Source organism: Camelus bactrianus, chromosome 18 (genome assembly GCF_048773025.1).
Source record: "Camelus bactrianus isolate YW-2024 breed Bactrian camel chromosome 18, ASM4877302v1, whole genome shotgun sequence".
Taxonomy (NCBI): domain Eukaryota; kingdom Metazoa; phylum Chordata; class Mammalia; order Artiodactyla; family Camelidae; genus Camelus; species Camelus bactrianus.
The window spans coordinates 4,948,462-4,967,698 of record NC_133556.1 but is presented as its reverse complement, the minus strand read 5'-3'; the positions used below and the strand labels follow the sequence as shown (position 1 = coordinate 4,967,698).

General features: G+C 53.5%; 1 protein-coding gene across 2 annotated transcripts; it reads left to right on the top strand.

The window, feature by feature from the left end:
- The first annotated feature begins 1,605 nt into the window (after positions 1–1,605).
- On the top strand, positions 1,606–16,820 carry TMEM130 (transmembrane protein 130). 2 transcript variants are annotated; one of them, XM_074345710.1, is made up of 8 exons: positions 1,606–1,907; positions 7,455–7,760; positions 9,020–9,179; positions 11,603–11,769; positions 12,543–12,627; positions 13,837–14,039; positions 16,032–16,144; positions 16,658–16,820. In XM_074345710.1, exons 1-8 carry the CDS (start codon positions 1,823–1,825, stop codon positions 16,808–16,810), a joined length of 1,272 nt encoding a protein of 423 aa, XP_074201811.1. In that variant the 5' UTR covers positions 1,606–1,822; the 3' UTR covers positions 16,811–16,820. The 2 variants fall into 2 exon arrangements, with proteins under 2 accessions (XP_074201811.1, XP_074201810.1); XM_074345709.1 differs by having other exon boundaries at positions 16,622–16,820.
- Positions 16,821–19,237: the final 2,417 nt, after the last annotated feature.

The window sequence follows — 19,237 nt, the reverse complement described above, 5'->3', positions numbered from 1 at the left end:
TGTCCCCTGGTGTGCTGGAGTCCCTGCTTCCCTTTGCTTCACCTGTTGGGCTTCTTGGAAGCTGGGCATAAGGGTTCCATCCTATGATAAGAACCTTCCCCCATGATGAATTAATAAATCCTCCAGAGGTCTCTTGTGGGTTTCAGCAGGGTGACTGCATGTCCTGAGGTTGAAAACTTCCAGCTGCCCTAGCAGAGCCACGATAATTCCACAAAGAGATCACCCTGAACTCTGTTTTGCCCCCTCCAAACTACCATAGGATTTAACCCCAAAAGCCTCTCCAGAGCTGAGAGATTTTTATCAGCTCAGTAGCCCCCATTCCCCAGTTAGATTTCTCGTGCAGGGCAATGAGGATTTATGGTAGGAGTATTAACCCTAGGGCTGTTGCCCTTCTCTTACCAAAGGGAGATTTCATTATACCAGCTTGCTAGGACCAAGAGACTGACTAACCTGCTTTAGAAAGATTTTCAGCGACAAGAATTTACATCAAGACAGGTGCTGTGAGAGCCCAGAGGAGGGAGGGTTCCTGGGGGTGAGGGGTGATAACCTGTGGAGAATTAGGCAAAGAGGGGTCACAGTCACATCAACATCAGCTTCAGGGTGGCCTTGCAGGTGGCGTCTGTGACATCAATGAGACGGACTATCTGTGGCCCTTGTAGCTATTCAATGTAATAATGTTACACTTGTAACTTTCCTAAGGGGACTCACTCAAATCTGTTCCTGCCTCCATTACAGTGAGATGCCAGTGGGGCTCATCCTCAGGGGACCCCACAGCTGTCCTGAAGGTGCCTTCACTCCCATGCAGCTTGTCCTGCAATCGTGGTCCCATCAGTGCCCGCCAGGTGGGAGGAGCCATCCAAACCCCTCCCTCTGGGGGGAGATCCCTTGCCAAGTATACAGTAGAGGTAGAGCTGGGACCAGGATCCAGGCTGCCGGTGTTCAGTCTTTAAGATCAGCCAGGCTATCTTCTAGGAGAAAAGACACTCTATTCTGTTATGGCAGATAGTCTGCTTAGGCCAAGGAGTGTCCAAGGAGTGGTCTCCGTCGCAGTTGCCTGAGTGTCGCAAGGCCATCAGTGACAGCGATGTCGCTGTGGGCCCAGGTATGAGCACAAGTCCCATTTTACAGCACATGCAGAGAGAGTAAACTGAAGAAAGGCATCGGTCCCAGCTCCTGCACCTGGGCACCTGCACTCAAGCCCCTCTCTCCGGGACACGAGGTGTTCTCAGGCCCACTGCCCAGTGCCTGGCACACAGCAGGTGTTCGGTGCTTCTTGAATGAAGAGCCGCATCTCCAAGTCGTGTGCGTCACGAAGGGGCGAGGCACCTGGAGAAAGAGCCCAAAGGGGCCTGTTGGAGGTTCCGCATTGGTGCGCGCGCCTCTGGGGACGCTAAGTCAGAGCCGCCGGCGCGGGCACCGACGTGGGGAGGGGAGGGGGCACAGACTGAAGGAGCGGGGACCCGGGAGGGGAGTGGGGATCGAGGGGAGAGGAGGGGTGCGGCGAGGGGAGGGAGGGAGGGGGCGCAGGCTGCAGGAGCGGGGACTGGGGAGGAGGGGGAGGATGGTGGGGAGAGGCGGGGTGCGGCGAAAGGAGGGAGGGCGCGGGGAGGGGGCGCGACGCTGCTGACGTGGGCAGGGGTCGGCGCGGCGGGCTGTGGGCGGTGGCGGCGGCGCGCAGCGACACAGCGTCCCGCGGCGAGGACGAGCGAGCGCCGCGCCCGCTGCTCCCCGCACAGCCCGCGCCGCGCGCCCCAGGAGCGGCCGCCGCCGCTGCCGAATCGAGCCGCGTCGTCTCTGCGCTCCGGCTGCTCCTGGCGCCGCCATGGCCCCGGCCCTCTGGCCGCGCCTCAGCCGCATGCTCTGGCTGGCCTGCCTCCTGCCCTTGGCCCCGGCTAGGGTGGCCGCAGGTAAGGCGCCGCGCGGGCTGGCCGCCCGCCCGCCCTCCTGGAGCCGCAGCGCGCCCGGGGCCTCGGGGCCGTCTCGGGCCGGCGGCCTCGCCGGGAGCCGGGGATGCGGAGGTGGCGCCCTGCGCCCTGCGCGCACCTCCCTCCTCCCCGGAGGGCCCTGCGGCGCGCTGCGGAGGGGCGCACAGCCAGCCCCGCGCCGGACAGCCCTCTCTGTCCCTCCACCCTGGAGTCACCCGGCACTTGAGGGGTCTCCCGCGCCCCTCGTTCCTGCCGCCACCTCTAGATCGGCCCAGCCCCGGGAACGGCACGGTGGCCGGCGCATCCATGCCGTTGCCTGGGAACCTTGCGGCCGCTGGGGCTGGGGGAGGACGCTGCGGGGAGACCCGAGCCGCCCGGGGTCGCTCATCACGCCACAGCCCCCGGAGAACGCGGCCAGGCTGCTAGCAGAGCAGCGTTTTTGCCTTAAAATGTCGCCTTATCTGGAGAGGCTTTCCACCCTGCTTGTGTTGGCTTCGGGAAGAGTGCGATTTTAGAGCCCAGGAAGCCAGTCTGCCATTTCCTCTCTGAGAATGAATTCCAAAATGGACCCGAGCTGGTTCTGCCGGGTCCCACCCCGCGTCCCCCGGGTCCACTTTCTACCACCCTACCTCCTCATCGCCGAAGGCGCCAGCACCAACTTTTCTGCCCCATTCTGGCGACAAAAGAAAAAAAAAAAAAAGGACCCAGACTGAAGAGTTGTCGGGGGACAGTTGGGATGTGGGTAGCTATTGGGTGGGTGTTAAACATTATCCAACATTTTTCATTACCGCTCCCTGCCCCCTACTTTAAAAGAATGTTAGAGAGAGGAAGAGATTTAATGCAAACTTGTGAAATCAAAGCCACGAGGTAAACTAAAACCCTTCAATTTTAGGGATGAATTAAGAGGATTTTGTGGGAATTGTGCTTGGTCAGGATCATCTGCTCTCCCCTAGAAATTCATATAGAAATGTGGTCTCTTGTCTATTAGGTTTACGTGTGTCCAGAAATTATCTATGTGGTCTAAACTACCCCCTGCCCCCCGCCCAAAGCCAGGGCAGGGAGAATTATTTCTTTGAAAGTCTTGTGTGGTTCCCAGCCTGGCCTATTGCACCCATGATGCAATCAGAATAGCTGGGAATGGGGTTGGGGAGAACCGACAGGGGAAAAAAGAGATTCAGAAGGACTTCCTCCCTTCCTGGGGTCTGGGTCTGCCAGCTTGGCGTGCTTACTGTACCCGACGTTGGAGTCAGAGTCTGTGTCCTGGACCATTAATAAGTTCCAGGCTATGTTGTCAGACTTCAGAGGTACCTTGGGGAAGTGTTTGGGGTTGTCTATATGTGCAGTATGAAAAGGCTGTTGTAGCCCTTTTCTAGAATGTTCGGGGCCCTGCAGGCTGTGCAGTCAGGGAAGATGTGCATGCTCCAGGTGGCGGCCCTGGGGGCCTGCTGGTGGGTTTCCCTCCGTGGGGCCTGCTTTGTGGCTATTGCTGCTTTGCTTTTTTGCTTTGGCCCTTTCAGGTCTGGGGCACTGGGCACCTGTGGAGCCCCTAAGCCCCTGCCTGGGCAGCTCTGTACTCTACGGCCTTGTCACTTGGGCTTATGAACTTGGAGAGATGGGTTTGGATGGGTAGAGAACCAGACCTGGGATTGGTTCCTTCAGCCACACATGGTAAAGCCTTCATGGTCTGTTTCAGCCTGGATGTCCTGGACACCTCTGGCCCTGCGGAAGAGAGGCAGCATCACCCAGGGGCTGTGAAACACGTTTTTCTGTTTTGTTTTGTTTAAAAACAAGCCTGAGAAAAGTGCCCTTGGAGCCTCCAGTGTCTGGACAGGTGGTGGGGGCTCCCAGGAGCTGGGCCAGTGTCTGTAGCCACAGCCCCGCCCCTCCCCCACCCCATCCCTCCTCCCAGCTGAGCTGGCTGCCCTCCTGATTCTATTCCCCTGGCAACGAATCTGCGTCGTGCTGACATGCACCCATCTAGCTGCAGATGCTAGATGGCCATTAGCATGCAGCCAAATGTCCCTGCCACCTGCCAGCCTTGCTCTAGCCCACGCTTCTTTCCTATAGGGTGGGCAGGAGCAAGAGGGAGAAAGGAGGAGGTGGCCTCTCGTATAAGCACCTGTTTCTGCGGCAGCCTGGTCAAATGCTGCCTTGCAGCCAAAGGGACTCAGCCTGGGGCAGTGCAGATTTGCTCTGTGGCCCCAGGCAGGAGCACTATCCCCTGGGGGACTCTGGGGACTTGGGTCCCTCTGTATAAAATACACACTGTGTTTTCCTGGAGAATCTTTTGTGTCTGGGATTCTCTCTTTGGGACTGAGACACTGTGAGGCTAGCCCAAATGACTTTATAATCCAAAATATGGCCCCAAGGAAAAGCATTAAGAACCAGGAATGTGTGAGGTGGGCAAGGGGAAAGGCTGGAGCCAGAGTCCCCAGTGGGGGCAGGCAGCGTGGTTGCAAGGCGAACGGGGCACAGTTGAGGGCAAACTTACTTACCTCCCAGTTTTGCTGAGCCCAGCAGATCTCTTGTGAGCCTGTAAGGGCACAGGGCATGTCCTATACTTCTGGGTCCCCCACCAGCTGTGGGGTAGGGCCCAAGGAAAGGGTTCAGACAGTAGCACCTGAGTGAAGAGTTTCCTGGGGCAGTGCCAGGTGGGCTGGTCCTTTTGCCACACCCTTCTCTCCAGATGCCACTCCGCAGCACAGTGAAGAACCCCTCCTGTGTGCCAAGCCCTTGGCTAGGCATGAGGGAGATGGAGTTGACTCCTGCCCTGCCCTCAAGGAGCCTGCAGTGCACTGGGGGAGATGAGGGAACCATTCCAACAGGGGTTGTGACAGCTGTGTGCTCGGGCTGTTGGGAGAGCACCGAGGAGGGGAAGGGTTCAGGGAAGGCTTCCTGGAAGAGGTTATATCCACAGACAGACCGGTGAAGAAGGAAAGGCAGGGGGGACAGCATGTGCAAAGGTCCTGAGGCTAGGAAGGACACAGCACGTGGCAGGGGGGGAACTGCAAAAGTTAAAGGGTAAAAGCTACAGCATGGGCATGCCAGGATGGGAATCAACACCATCCATCCTGAGGCTGGCCCATGATCAGATGAACTGTGCTGGAAGCTTGTTGTTGGGGTGGCTGAGAGTAGGGCAGGATGAGAGGCCAAGGGTCAAGGACAGGATGGAGCAGTAATCCATCCAGAGGGGGCTGAATGCTGACCGTTGGCAATGTTAGTAATGATGGAGAGAACGAGTTAGAGTGGAAGAGGCCTGGGAATTGATTCAGGACAGCTGGCTCCTTTAACCCCCATGGAGAGTTCTAGGCCAGTGGTAAGTTTGGGAAGGGAGAAATCTAGAGCCCCATTGGCCAACAGAACTTTGGGTGGTGGAGGAAATGTTCTGTACCTGTGCCGTCCAGGAGAGTGGCAACCAGCCACAGATGGCTGTGAAGCACTTGAAATGTGGCTGGTGCAGTGGAGGAACTGAATTTTTCGTATGAATGACGTTTAAGTAATTCACTTTGATTAAGTTAAGCTTAACAGCACGAGGTTAGTGGCTACTGTATTGCTTAGTGGAAACTTGGTCAACGTCACAGGGTTCCATCAGCATTTAAGAGGTACCGGAAGCCCCTGAAGGGGTGCGTGTGGCCAGGGAGATGGATGGGAGTGAGGGAAATGAGCTGAGGGGGGCTTTCGGCCCCTCCTGCCTTCGGCATCATCTCTTTCACCCGGATGTGCACTGCCACAGGCTGGACATTCTCTAGCCTCCAGCCCTCCAGAAGTCTCATCTGCAAAGGAAAATTACAAATGACAGGAAAATAGTTACCAAGACATATGGTACTGCTATTGACAAGAGTGAAGGATGCTGGGAATTAAGACAGACCTGCCTGAGGGATCCTCATGCAAATACTGAAGTTCCCACCAGCGGGACTGCCGACATGCTTTTGATGTGTTGCCGTGTGGAATAAAGTAATTCAGAATTGTGTGCAGAGTGTGATTATGACTAAATTAAAAACTTCCGTGCATGAAAAAGGACCAGGAGGACAGCAGTGTGACAGCAGCTGTTGTGTTTGGGAGGCAGGGGACACTTCTCATATTCTTTATGTATGTGTATTACTTTCATGATGGAAACAAACCTTATTTTTAAACCCTTACTTTGTTAATATGACAAAATCTGCAGCAGTCTAAAGCAATTGAAGAATAAATGACTTAGGAGAATTCCTGTGATACAGAATGGAAGGAAACAACAATGGAATATATAATTTCAGAGTAAGAACATAATTTTTAAAAAAAATAGTAGGAAATGCCCAAGTGTGGTAACAGTGGTTCTATTGATTATTCCATTTTTTAAAAAAATTTTATACTTTACTTTCAGATAAATACAGTTAGTCTTCCCTTCAGTGAGTGGGTCAGGAGAGGAGTGTTATTTAAAAGGCCTCTTATCTGGCTTCTATTCCATGTGCTCCAGGCCCTGGTCTCTGCCTGCAGCCCGTGAGATGGGTTCCTGGGTTGCCTGGAAGGGCTGTATTCCTAGTATTTCAGTTCAAGTTCCCCGAGGAGTTGACTCAGCTGGAATCACAAAACTCCAGCGCTGGCCCTGCCAGGAATCTTGGGGTTCACCCAGAGCAGTGCAGTTGAATAGAACTTTCTGGGACAATGAAGATCTCCTGTATCTACACTGTCTGCTCTGGTGATCCTCAGCTGCACGTGGCTGTTGAGCCCTTGAAATGCAGCTACAGCGACTGAGTCAGTGGGTTTTAAGTTTGTTTCTTTTAAATCGAAGTTTAAGTAGCCACGTGTGGCTAGTGGCTACCCTGTTGGGCAGAGCAGCTGAAGCACCTCTCACTTTATAGATTTAGAAACAGAGACCAATAGAGAAGGACGCTTGGCTTGGATCCCAGTGAACCTCCTCCCCGAGGCTTGTTCTACCACCATCAAGGCGTTAGGCCTCTAGTCCGGACTCAGCTTTGTGTTTCAAATTGGAATTTTGTTTGACCTGGAAAGATTAGTCCAAAAGAGGTGGCTGATGAGGGCTATTTCTGGGCAGCAGCGACAGTGGTGCCACCTGTGACGTGCCTTGGCAGTCACTTCAGAGCTAAGAAGCCTGAGCAGGTCAGCATACACGTGCTCTGTTCGGTCCCGCTCGGCTGGCATGGGAAGAAAATGTAAATTGCGGACACTGGAAAGAGCGTGTGTTTGCAGTCGGTCAGACCTGGGTTTGAATCCCAACTTGACAGTGAACTAATTGTTAATTTTTTGTTTTGGCAGGAAGTAATTAGGCTTATTTATTTACTTAAGTATTTTAATGGAGGGGCTGGGGATTGAACCCAGGACCTCGGTGCATGCTAAGCATGCACTCTGCCTCTGAGCTACACCCTCCCCCGACAATGAACTAATTGTGTGACCCTTGGGTGGGTCACTTGAGCTGCCTGGGCCCCAGTTTCTCCACCTGTAAAAGAGAATAGTAGAAACCAGTACAGAGGGTGACAGTGGGGCTCCTTGCCACACCCCCTCCTGAAACGTAGCCTCTTTCTGGGCTCCTAGACCTGTATGAACTCCGCCTCACCGCTGATGGTCCCGCCACCACCGGGGCAGAGGTGACCATCACGGCCAGCCTGGTGGCTGACGACAATGGCAGCCTGGTCCTGCCCGCCAGCACCCACCTCTACCGCTTCCACTGGCTCCACACCCCACTGCTGCTCACGGGAAAGACAGACGAGGCATTCAGCTCCACCATCCGCGCCGTGGGGAACACGGCCGGGGACTTCCCTGTCTCCGTCTGGGTCACCACTGCCGACTGCTGGATGTGCCAGCCCGTGGCCAGGAGCCTCTTCGTCCTCCCCATCACAGGTGAGGAACTTCCCTGCTTGCTGATTTGCCTTCAGACCCTTGGCACTGAGAAAACATCCAGTCTGGCTAATAACTGCATAAATGCAGATTTGACTCATGGTTCCTTTGCTGCTATCAGTCAAGGTAACAAAGGAGCAGAAAAAATGGTAATACCCACTGCTGGCAGGGTTGTGCTGAAATGGACACTTTCTGGGGCTATAAATGAATACAACCGTTTGGAGAACCACTGATTGATACATATTGATGGTTATAAACTATTTCAGTCTTTGGCCCATTCTTTCTCATTCTCTCTCTTTCTCTCTCTTTCTTTCCCTCTCCCCACTCCGTTCCTTTCTCCCTCCCACCTTCCCTACCCTTCTTTTTCCAAGAACTCCCTGCTTTCTTGGTATTTACAACCTATTAGACAATTTATCTTTGGGAAATAAACCTCCCTCTGGGTAATGGTTTTTGCACAAAGATGTTCATCGCAGTTTTTATAACAGAAGAAAACAGGACTAAGCTAAGTATGCAACTCTAAAGGGACTGGTTAAGTATATTGATATAATTTGCATAATGAATAATAATGACCTTTACAAAGTGTGTGTTACAGCCTGAGGGAATTTAAAAACTCCAAACACAAAATTCTATAACCTACTTGATCAGCTGTGTTTAATGTATGTGCCCCTTAAACATGTGCTCATAGATACTTTGCAGTTCTTCAGAACATCAACCATGGTTGTGTTTTGAGTGATAGGCAGTTTCTTTTGTTTTCATTCCATTTTTTATCCATTTCCAAATGAGCTTTATTGAACACACCTTACTTTCTGCTTTTGTGGTGAAAAAAAAAAAAATCAGCTCTTAATTTCTTTTTTTTTAAGAGAAGGAGGCACAGAACAGTCTTCCTCGCCCAGCCCAGCACACTGGGTGTGGAGATGCGATCAAGAGAAATGCTCATTTTTCTAGGCTCATCTCATACTTTGAAGTATTTCCTAAGAGTGGCTTTCAAAGCCCGTGCATTTCCTTCTGGCTGGCTCTGGGCATCCTTTGTGCCAGAGAGTTCAGGGTCCTGTGAGAGGGGTACAAGAGAGGAACTATGTGTGTAGCACAGGCCGTGGGTCTTTATCGTGGGTATGCAGCAGGGGCAATGCTTTTTGGGGGGGCATATGCCTCTACATTCAGGGACCTGCGGGGGTCCTCTCTTGCAGCTGTCCTGACAGCGGGCAGGTGAGATCACTCCTCCACCTCGGAGGACTCACGCTCCCTTGGTCTCTCTCTCCCAGAGTTCCTCGTGGGGAACCTCCTCGTCACCCAGAACACCTCCCTGCCCTGGCCCAGCTCCTACCTCACCAAGACAGTCCTTAAAGTTTCCTTCCTCCTCCACGACCCCAGCAACTTCTTCAAGGCCGCCTCGTTTCTCTACAGCTGGGACTTTGGAGACGGGTATGTCCTTATCCCACTGATGCCCCAAAGCCTTGGTCCATGGCTGGTGGGCCTGTCATCCCACACGGAGTGTTCTGTACTCTCCCACCTTCACCCGCCCACTCTCCCTCACCCCAAACATGCCTTGAGCACCTGTGCCGAGCTTGAGGTGCATGAGGACCAGTGTGAGTCAGGCTTGGGACTTGCCTTCAAGGTGCTTGCACCCTAGCAGAGAGGGTCACTGGAGCCCAGTGACCTTTAAGGCAGGTCAAGGTGGGTAGAATCTTTCTCCCTTTGACTCTGGAGGGACCTGGCCAGCCGAACGCACGTGTGACAATGCGTGCTTGGCAGAATTCAGGCGTCTGGCCTCATTTCTCCTTATTCCTCCTCTCTGAGCAAGCCAGCAGGGGCTGCAGGTCGGGGAGTGGCGGTCAGTCAGGCTTACCTGGAAATGGGAAAGATTCTGCGTGAAGAGAGCGACAGAGCTACAGAGAAGTGGCAAAGCTTTGAGTAAATGAGTATGGACACCATGTCCAGGGGTCATAAAGATGTCAATTTCCTCCCAATTATGCTGTAAATTTAATGCAAATCCAGTAAAAATTCCAGTACGAATAATATTTGGAATGTGACAAAGATTCTACAAGTCATCTAAATTTTGTGTATAAATTATAATTTTATACATACATACACAAACATAAACCTACCCATAATGTATATACATACATATATATGTGTATATTGTTATAAAACCGTATATAACCATAAACCATACATACGTAACCATATATAGCTATCAAACATATACACATAACCATGTATAACCATGTTATATATGTGTATATAGTTACGTTTCATGTATATGTAGTTTTATAACATAAGGTTCATCTGTCTCAAGCGAGGGGACAGTCTCCTTACTGATCAGCAGCATTTATTTTCATGTTAAAGACTATTCACTGTCTCTATTGCAATTGGACATGTTTGACTAGCCAACGAAATACAGCTATTGTAAAGGAGGGGACAAGAATCATCATATACGCAGAACAGTACTGTTTGCCTGGAAAACACAAGAGACTCAACTGAAAAACCTTAGAACTAAAAAGAGATATTAGTAATATGGCTGGTTACAGAACAAAGACTCCTGGTTTCTCCATATAATGGCAATCAAAAAAACCTTTCATAATAGCTATAAAACATAAAAACTGAGAGAATAAAGTTAGCCTAAAATTGTAGGATTTATATGAATAAAACCACAAGTTGTACTGAGAACCTTAAAAAGACTTTTAAAAATGAAGAAAGAATTTCTCGATATTGTCAGAAGAAAAAGAAATGATGAAAAAAGCAGAATGATGATGAACGGGGATGGGAAAAGGGTCTAGAAATTCATACATAAATGTATTTTAAAAGCTACAAATAATTTCAGCAAGAAAAGGTAGCTCAATGGAAGAGAATAGAAAAAGCAGAAACAAACCTAAGTTTATATACACATGTAATATATAATATCAGTGGTATCTCCAGCCAGTGAATAAAGATAGATTATTTAATAAACAGTACTGGGATAGTTGGTTAACTGGGGAAAAATCTGATCCCTAACAGAACAATCTGATCCCTAACAAAAGCTATTCCAGATAGATCTAAAATAGCAAACGTAATGAACCAGGACTAGATTGAAATGTAGATGATCACCTGCAACTGAATAGTCGGGCAGTGAGGAAGGCATTTCAAAGAATAAAAATAAAATGCAGAAACTATGAAGGAAAAAATGCCAAATTTGGCATCATCAGATTTAAAATTTGAGTATGAAAGAAGTAAATCAAACCAAAATATAAAGATTAGACTGGAAGAAAATATTTGGAAGATACAGAATAGGTAAAGGTCAGATAAACTTCATGTATAAAGAGCATCAGCAAATCAACAAGAATACTTTATTCCTACTAGACTTCCTTTTGAAGAGATTCAGGTAATTGTAGGGAAGAAGCGTATTACACACTTAATATGTTATATAGTAACCTGTGATGGAGGTCTAATTCTTCCTGTTTTACAGATGAGAAAAGTAAGCCAGAGTGATGTAGATAGGAAATCTAGAGCTGAGATTCAAGGCCCGTTGTGTCTTAACTCCAAAGTTTATACTTCTCCCCTCCCCAGATCTTCCCTGTCTAACATGTAGCCTTTCCCGTGTTCCTGGCTGGGGGGAGCCGAGCACTTCCTGGCAGGTCACAGGGACCTGTTGCCAGGAGTTCTCCCACCTGTAACTTACGCGTACAAAGATGACCAGCAGCCACTCTACTCAGGCCCAGCTGACCTCGTGCCCTGGCCGGCTCTGGGGACTGCTGCCCTGATGACATTTTTGCTCCCGTGGCATTGGTAGCTGACTGTACAGCTACCCCTGACTCTAAGAAGCCACATGAGTCACTTCTGTCATCTCTGTCCTCCCTTTCACCTTACAGCACCCAGATGGTAACAGAAGATGCTACAGTCTATTATAACTATTCCATCATTGGATCCTTCACTGTGAAGGTCAAGGTGGTGGCGGAGTGGGAGCAGGCAACGCTGGATGCTGGGAAAAGGATCGTGCAGAAGACAGGCGACTTTTCGGCCTCACTGAAGCTGCAGGGTGGGTCTCTGGAGGTTGGTGTGGGTTGGGCGTTTGGCCCCTCGGGGAACCCTGGGTACCGCTCCTTCCAGGGCTGGGTCACACACAGACCAGAGGGGCTCCAGTGGGGCACTGGGCTGAGCTCAGATGCACAGCCTCTCTTCTGTTCCCCTGGAAGCCCCCTGATTGGTCTGTCATTACCCAGTTTCTAAGAGGGCACTGAAGACCACAGAGGAAGTCAGGTGGCCACCAAGTGGCAGAGATGGGATTTGAACCCAGAGCCAGAGCCAGTGTCTGGGCCCTGTGCTGTGAGTTGGTGCATCCCCATCACTCCTTGTTCCCTGGCTACCTCGGCCGCCAGTCAAGAACCATCCTGTTGGGGCTGGGATGGCCTCCGTCTGCTGCACAGGGAGGGGACACCCCGACCCACCTCTCCTGGCTTTGGTGAGAGGGGTGCGGGGGTAGCTACAGCAGGCTTCTCGGTTGTGCTGCAGTGTGTGGTAATGGGGTGCTGCTTCCCCTCACTCCCACGCAGCACAGATGACGGGGGATGAGGGGGCTATCCTGAGCCAGCCCCCCGGCTCCTGCATGCCAGAGCCCTGCTGCTTCCTCACTCTGAGCGGCTCCAGCACCTGCTCCTGACAGGAAGGCATGCCCTGAATGTGACCTGTGACCTGCCCTTGGGGAGAAGCAGGAGGAGGACAGGGTGGCGGTCACACAGCCTCGGGGCCCCGGGAACCCTGAGACAGCTGTCGTCAGCCACCAGGTATAACAAGGTCTTCTCTGCCTTTCAGAAACCCTTCAAGGTATCCAAGTCTCGGGACCCACCTTAATTCAGACCTTCCAAAAGATGATCGTGACCTTGGACTTCCTGGGGAGGTAAGTGAAGCCCAGAGTACACTGTGCGTGGCCTATGGTCCCGCCCACACCACCCATCAGAGGCTTCTGACCTTGCTCCATCCCTGAGGGGCCCCAGGTTGGGGAGCCCACAGAGGGATGGGACCACCCTTGACCATGCCATGGAAGAGTCATGGGCATGGCTTCATTCCCAGGGTCCGGGGGAGGGAGCTGGCCTTGGGCTGTCTGCCATGTGGGCATTGAGGCAAAGGCAGGTGAGGGACCTCTCCTGTGAAGAGCCTTCCATATGTAACCTGGCCATCCCCATGGAAAGCAAGCCATCTCGGGTGGCGCCTGTCCCTGCTCCTGCCAAGACCACCATTAGTCTGAGTTTGTGGTAACTGATAAGACACAGAGATGCTGGTGTGTTCTCCCTACAAGGGAGCCTCTCTCTGGGGCCACTGGGATGGATGGAGCTGCAGAAAAACTGTGGTCAGGGCCCAGCCCTCAAGGACTCTAGTGGAAAGGACCAACCCCACTCAATCCTCTGACATGGGGACACGTCAGAAGGAACCAAAGCTAGACCAGGAGGGGACAGAGTGGCCAAGGAAGAGGAAGACGAGCCAAAGGGCTGGAGATGGCTTCTGAAGCTTTCAGGGGGCTTTGGATGCAAGAGCTTAGTACCCGGAGAGCGGGTGGAAAGCCACTGTGTTTGGCAGACCTGGATGCTGAGTGGGCGTTTTACTGTGGTCTGGGGTTGTGTAACACAGGAATGCTCGCTTGGAACTCCTTAGATGGACCTGCGTTTTCCAGATTCTGAGCCTATGCTGTAGCAGATGGATAACCCCTTCAAACCCATCTAAAGCTTACTTATCCTTTCAGACCCTACTCAAATGCCACCTCCTCCAGGAAGCCCTCCCTGACTCCTCATTAAGAACATGTTCACCCGTCCCCTGTGCTTCCACAGCACACCATGTGTGTCACTGGAGCACTCGTTCTGCCTCGTCCAGCAGTCTGTGCATGTTCCTGTTTGCTTCACTGGCCTGGCGTCCCCTTGGGGTCCAGGGCCATCTTTTGGGTCCCATTGTGGTCTGCAGTCTGGAGGGTGTGAAGCAGAGGCCAGAGCAGCTGGGTGTTCTGTCCTGGAAAGGACACTGAAGTTCATGACCGCCTGGCCTTTCTTGGACTTGGTCTGTACTCACACTCCTTGCCGAGCCATTTCTGAAACAAAACACCCCCGTTTCCCTGCAGCCCCCCTCTGAACGTGTGCTGGCGCCTCAAGCCCGAGTGCCTCCCGCTGGAGGAAGGGGAGTGCCACCCGGTGTCAGTGGACAGCACGGCTTACAACCTGACCCACATCTTCAGGGATCCTGGCGACTACTGCTTCAGCATCCGGGCCGAGAACGCCATCAGCAAGACGCATCAGTACCACAAGATCCAGGTGTGGCCCTCCAGTAAGTGACTCTTGCCTCTGCTCCCCACAAAGGCAGCAAAAGCCAGTCAGCCCTGCCACCACCACCAGCGTGCTGCCACCGGCCACCTCTACCGATGACCTCAACACCCGACCCCACCAGCGCTAGCACCATCACTAACCCTACGGGCCCCAACCCACACCACTGTCTGACCACCCACGGCACCACCCCCAAACTGCTGGTGCCATCAACAACCGGCTCTCGCGCCCCAGCACCTGCACCCCTCAGCTCCCCCAGCACCACCCTCAACACCAGCACCACTAGCAGTAACAGCAGCCAACTTAACTACTGCCAGCCAACCTGCCCTGCACCGTCGCCACCATCGCCACCTGCTACAGACAGACACTCCAGCGCCTTCAAGAGCCAGAGACAGCGTTGACGTTGCTACCACCTTACCACCAGCAGCACGGCTGTTAACACCCCTGCCACCAGCCCCTGCACCAACCATTCGGGCCAATGCCATTCATGCTGTGCTGCCCCAGCGGCGTCCCAGCTTCAGCTCTCTTGTTGCCATCATCCTGTCAGTGTCCCTTCCACATTACCACTGCCACACTTGTCCTCGCACTAAATGAGCCATCACCCCCACCCATCCCTCCATCTCGGCACTGTTGCTGCTACCACTAAAACAAGCGTCTCCTACGGTGACTGAGCTGGACTCACAGGGCTGCTGTGAGTCTCTCGGGGAGTGTGAGCTGCTCAGAAATTGCGCAGTAAGGCCCCTCATTCATCAGGTGCTCAGCTGTCACCCCCAGAATTCCCTTCCCCAGACCATCGTGAGGTGCTGCCACCGGCTTACAGCCATGGGATTGGCTGATGACAGCGTTAGGTCCTACCCTTCATTTCCTGGGGAGGCCCCTTCTGTGACCCCAGAAAAGGGCTTTCTTATGTAGAGGAGGAAACAGAGTCTCAGTACCCTAAGGGATGGTCTTTTCAGGTGCCCAGTCAGGTCCCACCCTATACAGAACAAAAGGGGAAACCCTGCCAGCTGCCCTTGTCCCCAGGGTGGCTGTGTAAGTACACCAGGTACGTCACTGTCACCTCCAGTCTCCCCAGTCCATCTGAGCCCTTGGGCAGATGTCACATTCCTCTCTGGGCCCTGGCTGACCCTGTGGGCCAGGCAGACTCTGTGACCTGCAGGCGTCACTGGGGGCCTTGGGCCTGGCCTCCCCCAGCACCTCCTGGGCACTGAGGGCCTGGGATCCCTCTGCAATTCCTTGGAGAGGACAGCACAACAGGTAATCAAGGCTGCCTTTCCTTGGGAAACAGGTCCTCATGGTGTGTGGTGGCGCCTCTAGCAGGAGGGTGGGGGAAGAGGGAGAAGGAACCGCACTTGCTGATCACCTGCCTTGCACCTGGCGCCTTCTCTCCCCTCATCTGCACACACCCCTGTGGCAGCCTCGTGGATCAGTGTTACCCTCAGGTCACCTGGTCAGAGCCAGGATTTGAACCCAGGACTCTAATCCAGACACTGAGCTCTTCCTGCCCTGCCATGTGGCTTCTTGGCCACAGGATCAGGAAGTGAGCCCAGAGCTGCCAGAAGCTGGAAAGCTATGACAGGTCACAGGGCTGCGTGGGTGTCCTCACAGCTTGGCTCCCTTCCCCCGCGCGGGGCACCCACGAGGAGGCAGCTGCTAGGTCTTTCACGGCCTAGATTAGGAAGTCGTACGTCCTCACTCTGTCCTGTGTGTTCATTAGGAACAAGGCACCGTAAGTCCAGCCTACACTTGGGGTGAGGAATTTTGTTGCATCTCTTGAGAGTTGCTATCAAGTAAAACTTTAAAACCCCTCACGCCCCAACTTGGTTTTTGCCAAATCCTTTATCTACCTATTGGGTTTCCTGGTTAGGATGCATGTACACAAGGGAAAAAAAGCTCTGGTGAACTGAGTGTTGTCTCCCCTGTGCCGCCGCCTCTGGAGAGCTAGCATTCAGCACCAACTACCCAGGCTCGTGACTTCACCCTCTCTCACTCCCAGGCATCCAGCCAGCTGTCTTCGCTTTCCCTTGTGCCACGCTTATCACCATGATGCTGGCCTTCATCATGTACATGACCCTGCGGAATGCCGCTCATCAGAAGGACATGGTGGAGGTGGGTGTTTTGTGGGGTGGGGGCTGGACTCCTGGTCCCTGACAGGACAGGATCTGTGGCGAGGGCACAGGGGCTGGGCCAGAGGTCCTGGAGGTGGTCTGGATGTCAGAGCAAGGCCCTGGGGCGGGGGTGATGTGCCCGAGAGGCATCTGTAAATGGGGCTCGATTGTTGACTTGGCTGCTTCCTACACAACTTACCTCCTTCTGTGCTCGCTCCCTGCTGGGCAGCTGTGCCCATGAAGGTGAGGGAGAGGGCTACCTTCAATACTCTCCCTACAAAAGAGGGAGAGGCCCCAGGAGCGGAAAAGCCAAAGGCACAGGGAGGCGCTTTGCGGCGCCGGAACAACGTTTCTGTGCACGCTGCTGCCGGGCAGCTGAGCTCGTAAGGCCACCTCGCCGGGCACCTGAGCCCGGGAGCGCACCTGACGAGGCTCCTGGTGGGCGGGTGATTGACCCGTGGGGTTTTGTTTACCATAGGTGGCTGATTTTGACTTTTCCCCCATGTCTGACAAGAACCCGGAGCCACCCACTGGGGTCAGGTGCTGCTGCCAGATGTGCTGCGGGCCCTTCATGCTGGAGACGCCCTCTGAGTACCTGGAAGTCGTCAGAGAGAACCATGGGTTGCTGCCCCCACTCTACAAATCTGTCAAAACATACACAGTGTGAGCACCTCCTACCCCGTTTCAGTGTTAATGGACTGCCGACTGGGCACTCCGGGCAGGGTGGGGCAGGGTGGTGCCCACTGCCCAGCAGGAGGGGTTCGCACACGCAGGGCCATCTGCCCTGGCCTGCCGTCCATCTGTACAGTCCAGCCACCTCCACAAGCCCCCCACCAGTCACACCCCCCAGCCATCCGTCCATCTGTACAGTGCAGCCACTGCCGTCAGCCCTTCCCCATCAGCCCTACCCCACCCCTTGCCTTTGAAGAGTCCCCAAGTGGGACTGACACCGGACGTAGTCCCTGCTGTCTCCTAGGTGTGCCTGGCGACCCCTCGCCTGTTTCTCCCCTATTGGCTCATTTGCCTTCCATCTGGGGTTCACGTTTCCCTCCCCCAGGGAGCCCTGCTCACATCAGAGAGCCGGGAGGCAGGTCCCAAACGGTTCATTTAAGGCCACATCATGAAAGGTCGTACATACAGAGGCAGGCGTGCAGTGCACACAGGTGTCACACAGACATTTCGGGTGGTTTCCTCTGTATCAGTTGGTTGGTTGCTGAGCTGTTCCCTGAAACAGAACTGAAATGAAATCTGACCTTTCTCACATGGCCCCGAACGCTCCTGAGCTGGCCCCTCCCTGTGGGCACTGTCCCTGGGCTACTGGGTCCCATCCTAAGGACACCCAGTACACTGTTGGCTGAAGGTTGGGCGGGGGCAGGGCTGATGCTATGTGAGTGCAAAGTGCTTTATAAATAGCACCTTCTTCACTGAGTCCCTGTTAAACTTTCATGGAGGAAAAGACTTTGCAGGAAAAGAAGAATCAAGCCGGGAGGCTTGGGTTCCCTGTGGGGAGGCGGCAGTGGTCTTGCCCCTGCCCTCCAGCTTCTCCCAGGTGGCCTTGAGAAGAGGCAGGACTGGAAGGAGCCCAGGGCGGTGGTGGGGGGACCAGTCCACTCCTCTCCCTTTGGCCCAGCAACCTGGGGGAGGCAGAGCATGTGCAGAGAGTGTGTCATGGGTGCAGAGGGAGACCACACTGAGGCCCCGTCCAGCGGTGCAGGAGTGGGGGACAAGCGGGCCTGTCTGGGGCCGGGGGCGGGGGCAGGGGCTGTGGCTGTCATCGTTTGCTCTCAGACTCTGTGCTAAAAGCAGCTTTCCCACTGCTGTGTTGCTCACTCATGAAATACTGCCATTGCCAAATAAAGCTTGCGTGCCCTGAATATAGCCAAGCATATGCCGGGCGGCCAGTCTAATTCTTTTCTACACACGGACGTTTGGGCCTTGCAAGCAGCAAGAGCAGATCCCGGACGTCCCCATCCTGTTCTCCGGCAGGTGCGCTGGGATGGAGCCGCTGTCTAGGACCTTGGGTCTGGGTCAGTGGTTTGGGCCATTGGTTCTCAAACTGCCACTCAGGCTGCATCACAGACGATCAGACTCCTGAGGGTCTCCCGGAGGTGGGTCCAGGTGCCCCAGGGTGGCTGCAACGTGCAGCCAAGTCTGAGACCCTGGGGTGGACTCTTGATCAGAGAAAGATGTCAGCCACTCCTGGGAACCTGGAAATGCAGATCCTTGGGCCCCACGCCACACCTGAATCAGCTCCTGGGGAAGCGGGGCAACCCCAGTGCACCATCAAGTGTGAGAACCTCCCATCTCCATCTAGGCGTTTTGAACTTGGACATGGTGAGATTCTCTGGAGGTCTTGTTAAACAGCATGTATTCAGGCAGAAGGGCTGGAGCGGGCCCTGTGATTCCACGTTTCTAAGCAGATCACAGGTGCTGCGGGTCCCAGGACCACACTTTGAGTTGCAAAGCCCTGAGGAGCTGGACATGGACGGGAATGGACCCCGACCCCACCCGTGCTGTGCCACTTCCAGCGAGCAGTCATTTAGGGAGCTTTCTCAGAATTCAGCATCGTTGGTACGCGGGGTGGATGCTGCCACACACCTTTGCTCTGGCCTCCCACCTAGGGGCCAGCTGTGTCGGGGTCTGGGGCGGGAAGGAAACATGCCTTGGATAACCAGTTAGAGGATCAAATGTAACCTTGGAGAAAGGTGGTGGGGAGGGGGCTGTTGTTACCTTGACTTATTTTAAAGTGTTCTCCATAGACAAGCGCCATTTTTTTTTAAAGGGCAGGTTCTAACCTGGATGCTGGAGTTATTTGTTTTTGTTTTTGTTTTTTGAACAGAGGCACTGGGGATTGAACCCAGGACCTCATGCACACGACACACGCACTCTACCACTGAGCTATATCCTTTCCCCCTCCAGGTGTCATTTTAGAACCACTCCCTGCTGGCATAATGCACAGCCCCCTGTCTCTTCACGTGCCTTCAAGAGAACCAGGATTAAAAAAAATACAAACTCAACTCACCCAGAAGAATTTAAAAGTGGTGTTTCAGGCTGTAAGGGGAGCTACGTCTCTGCAAAAACAGGGGTCATCGGG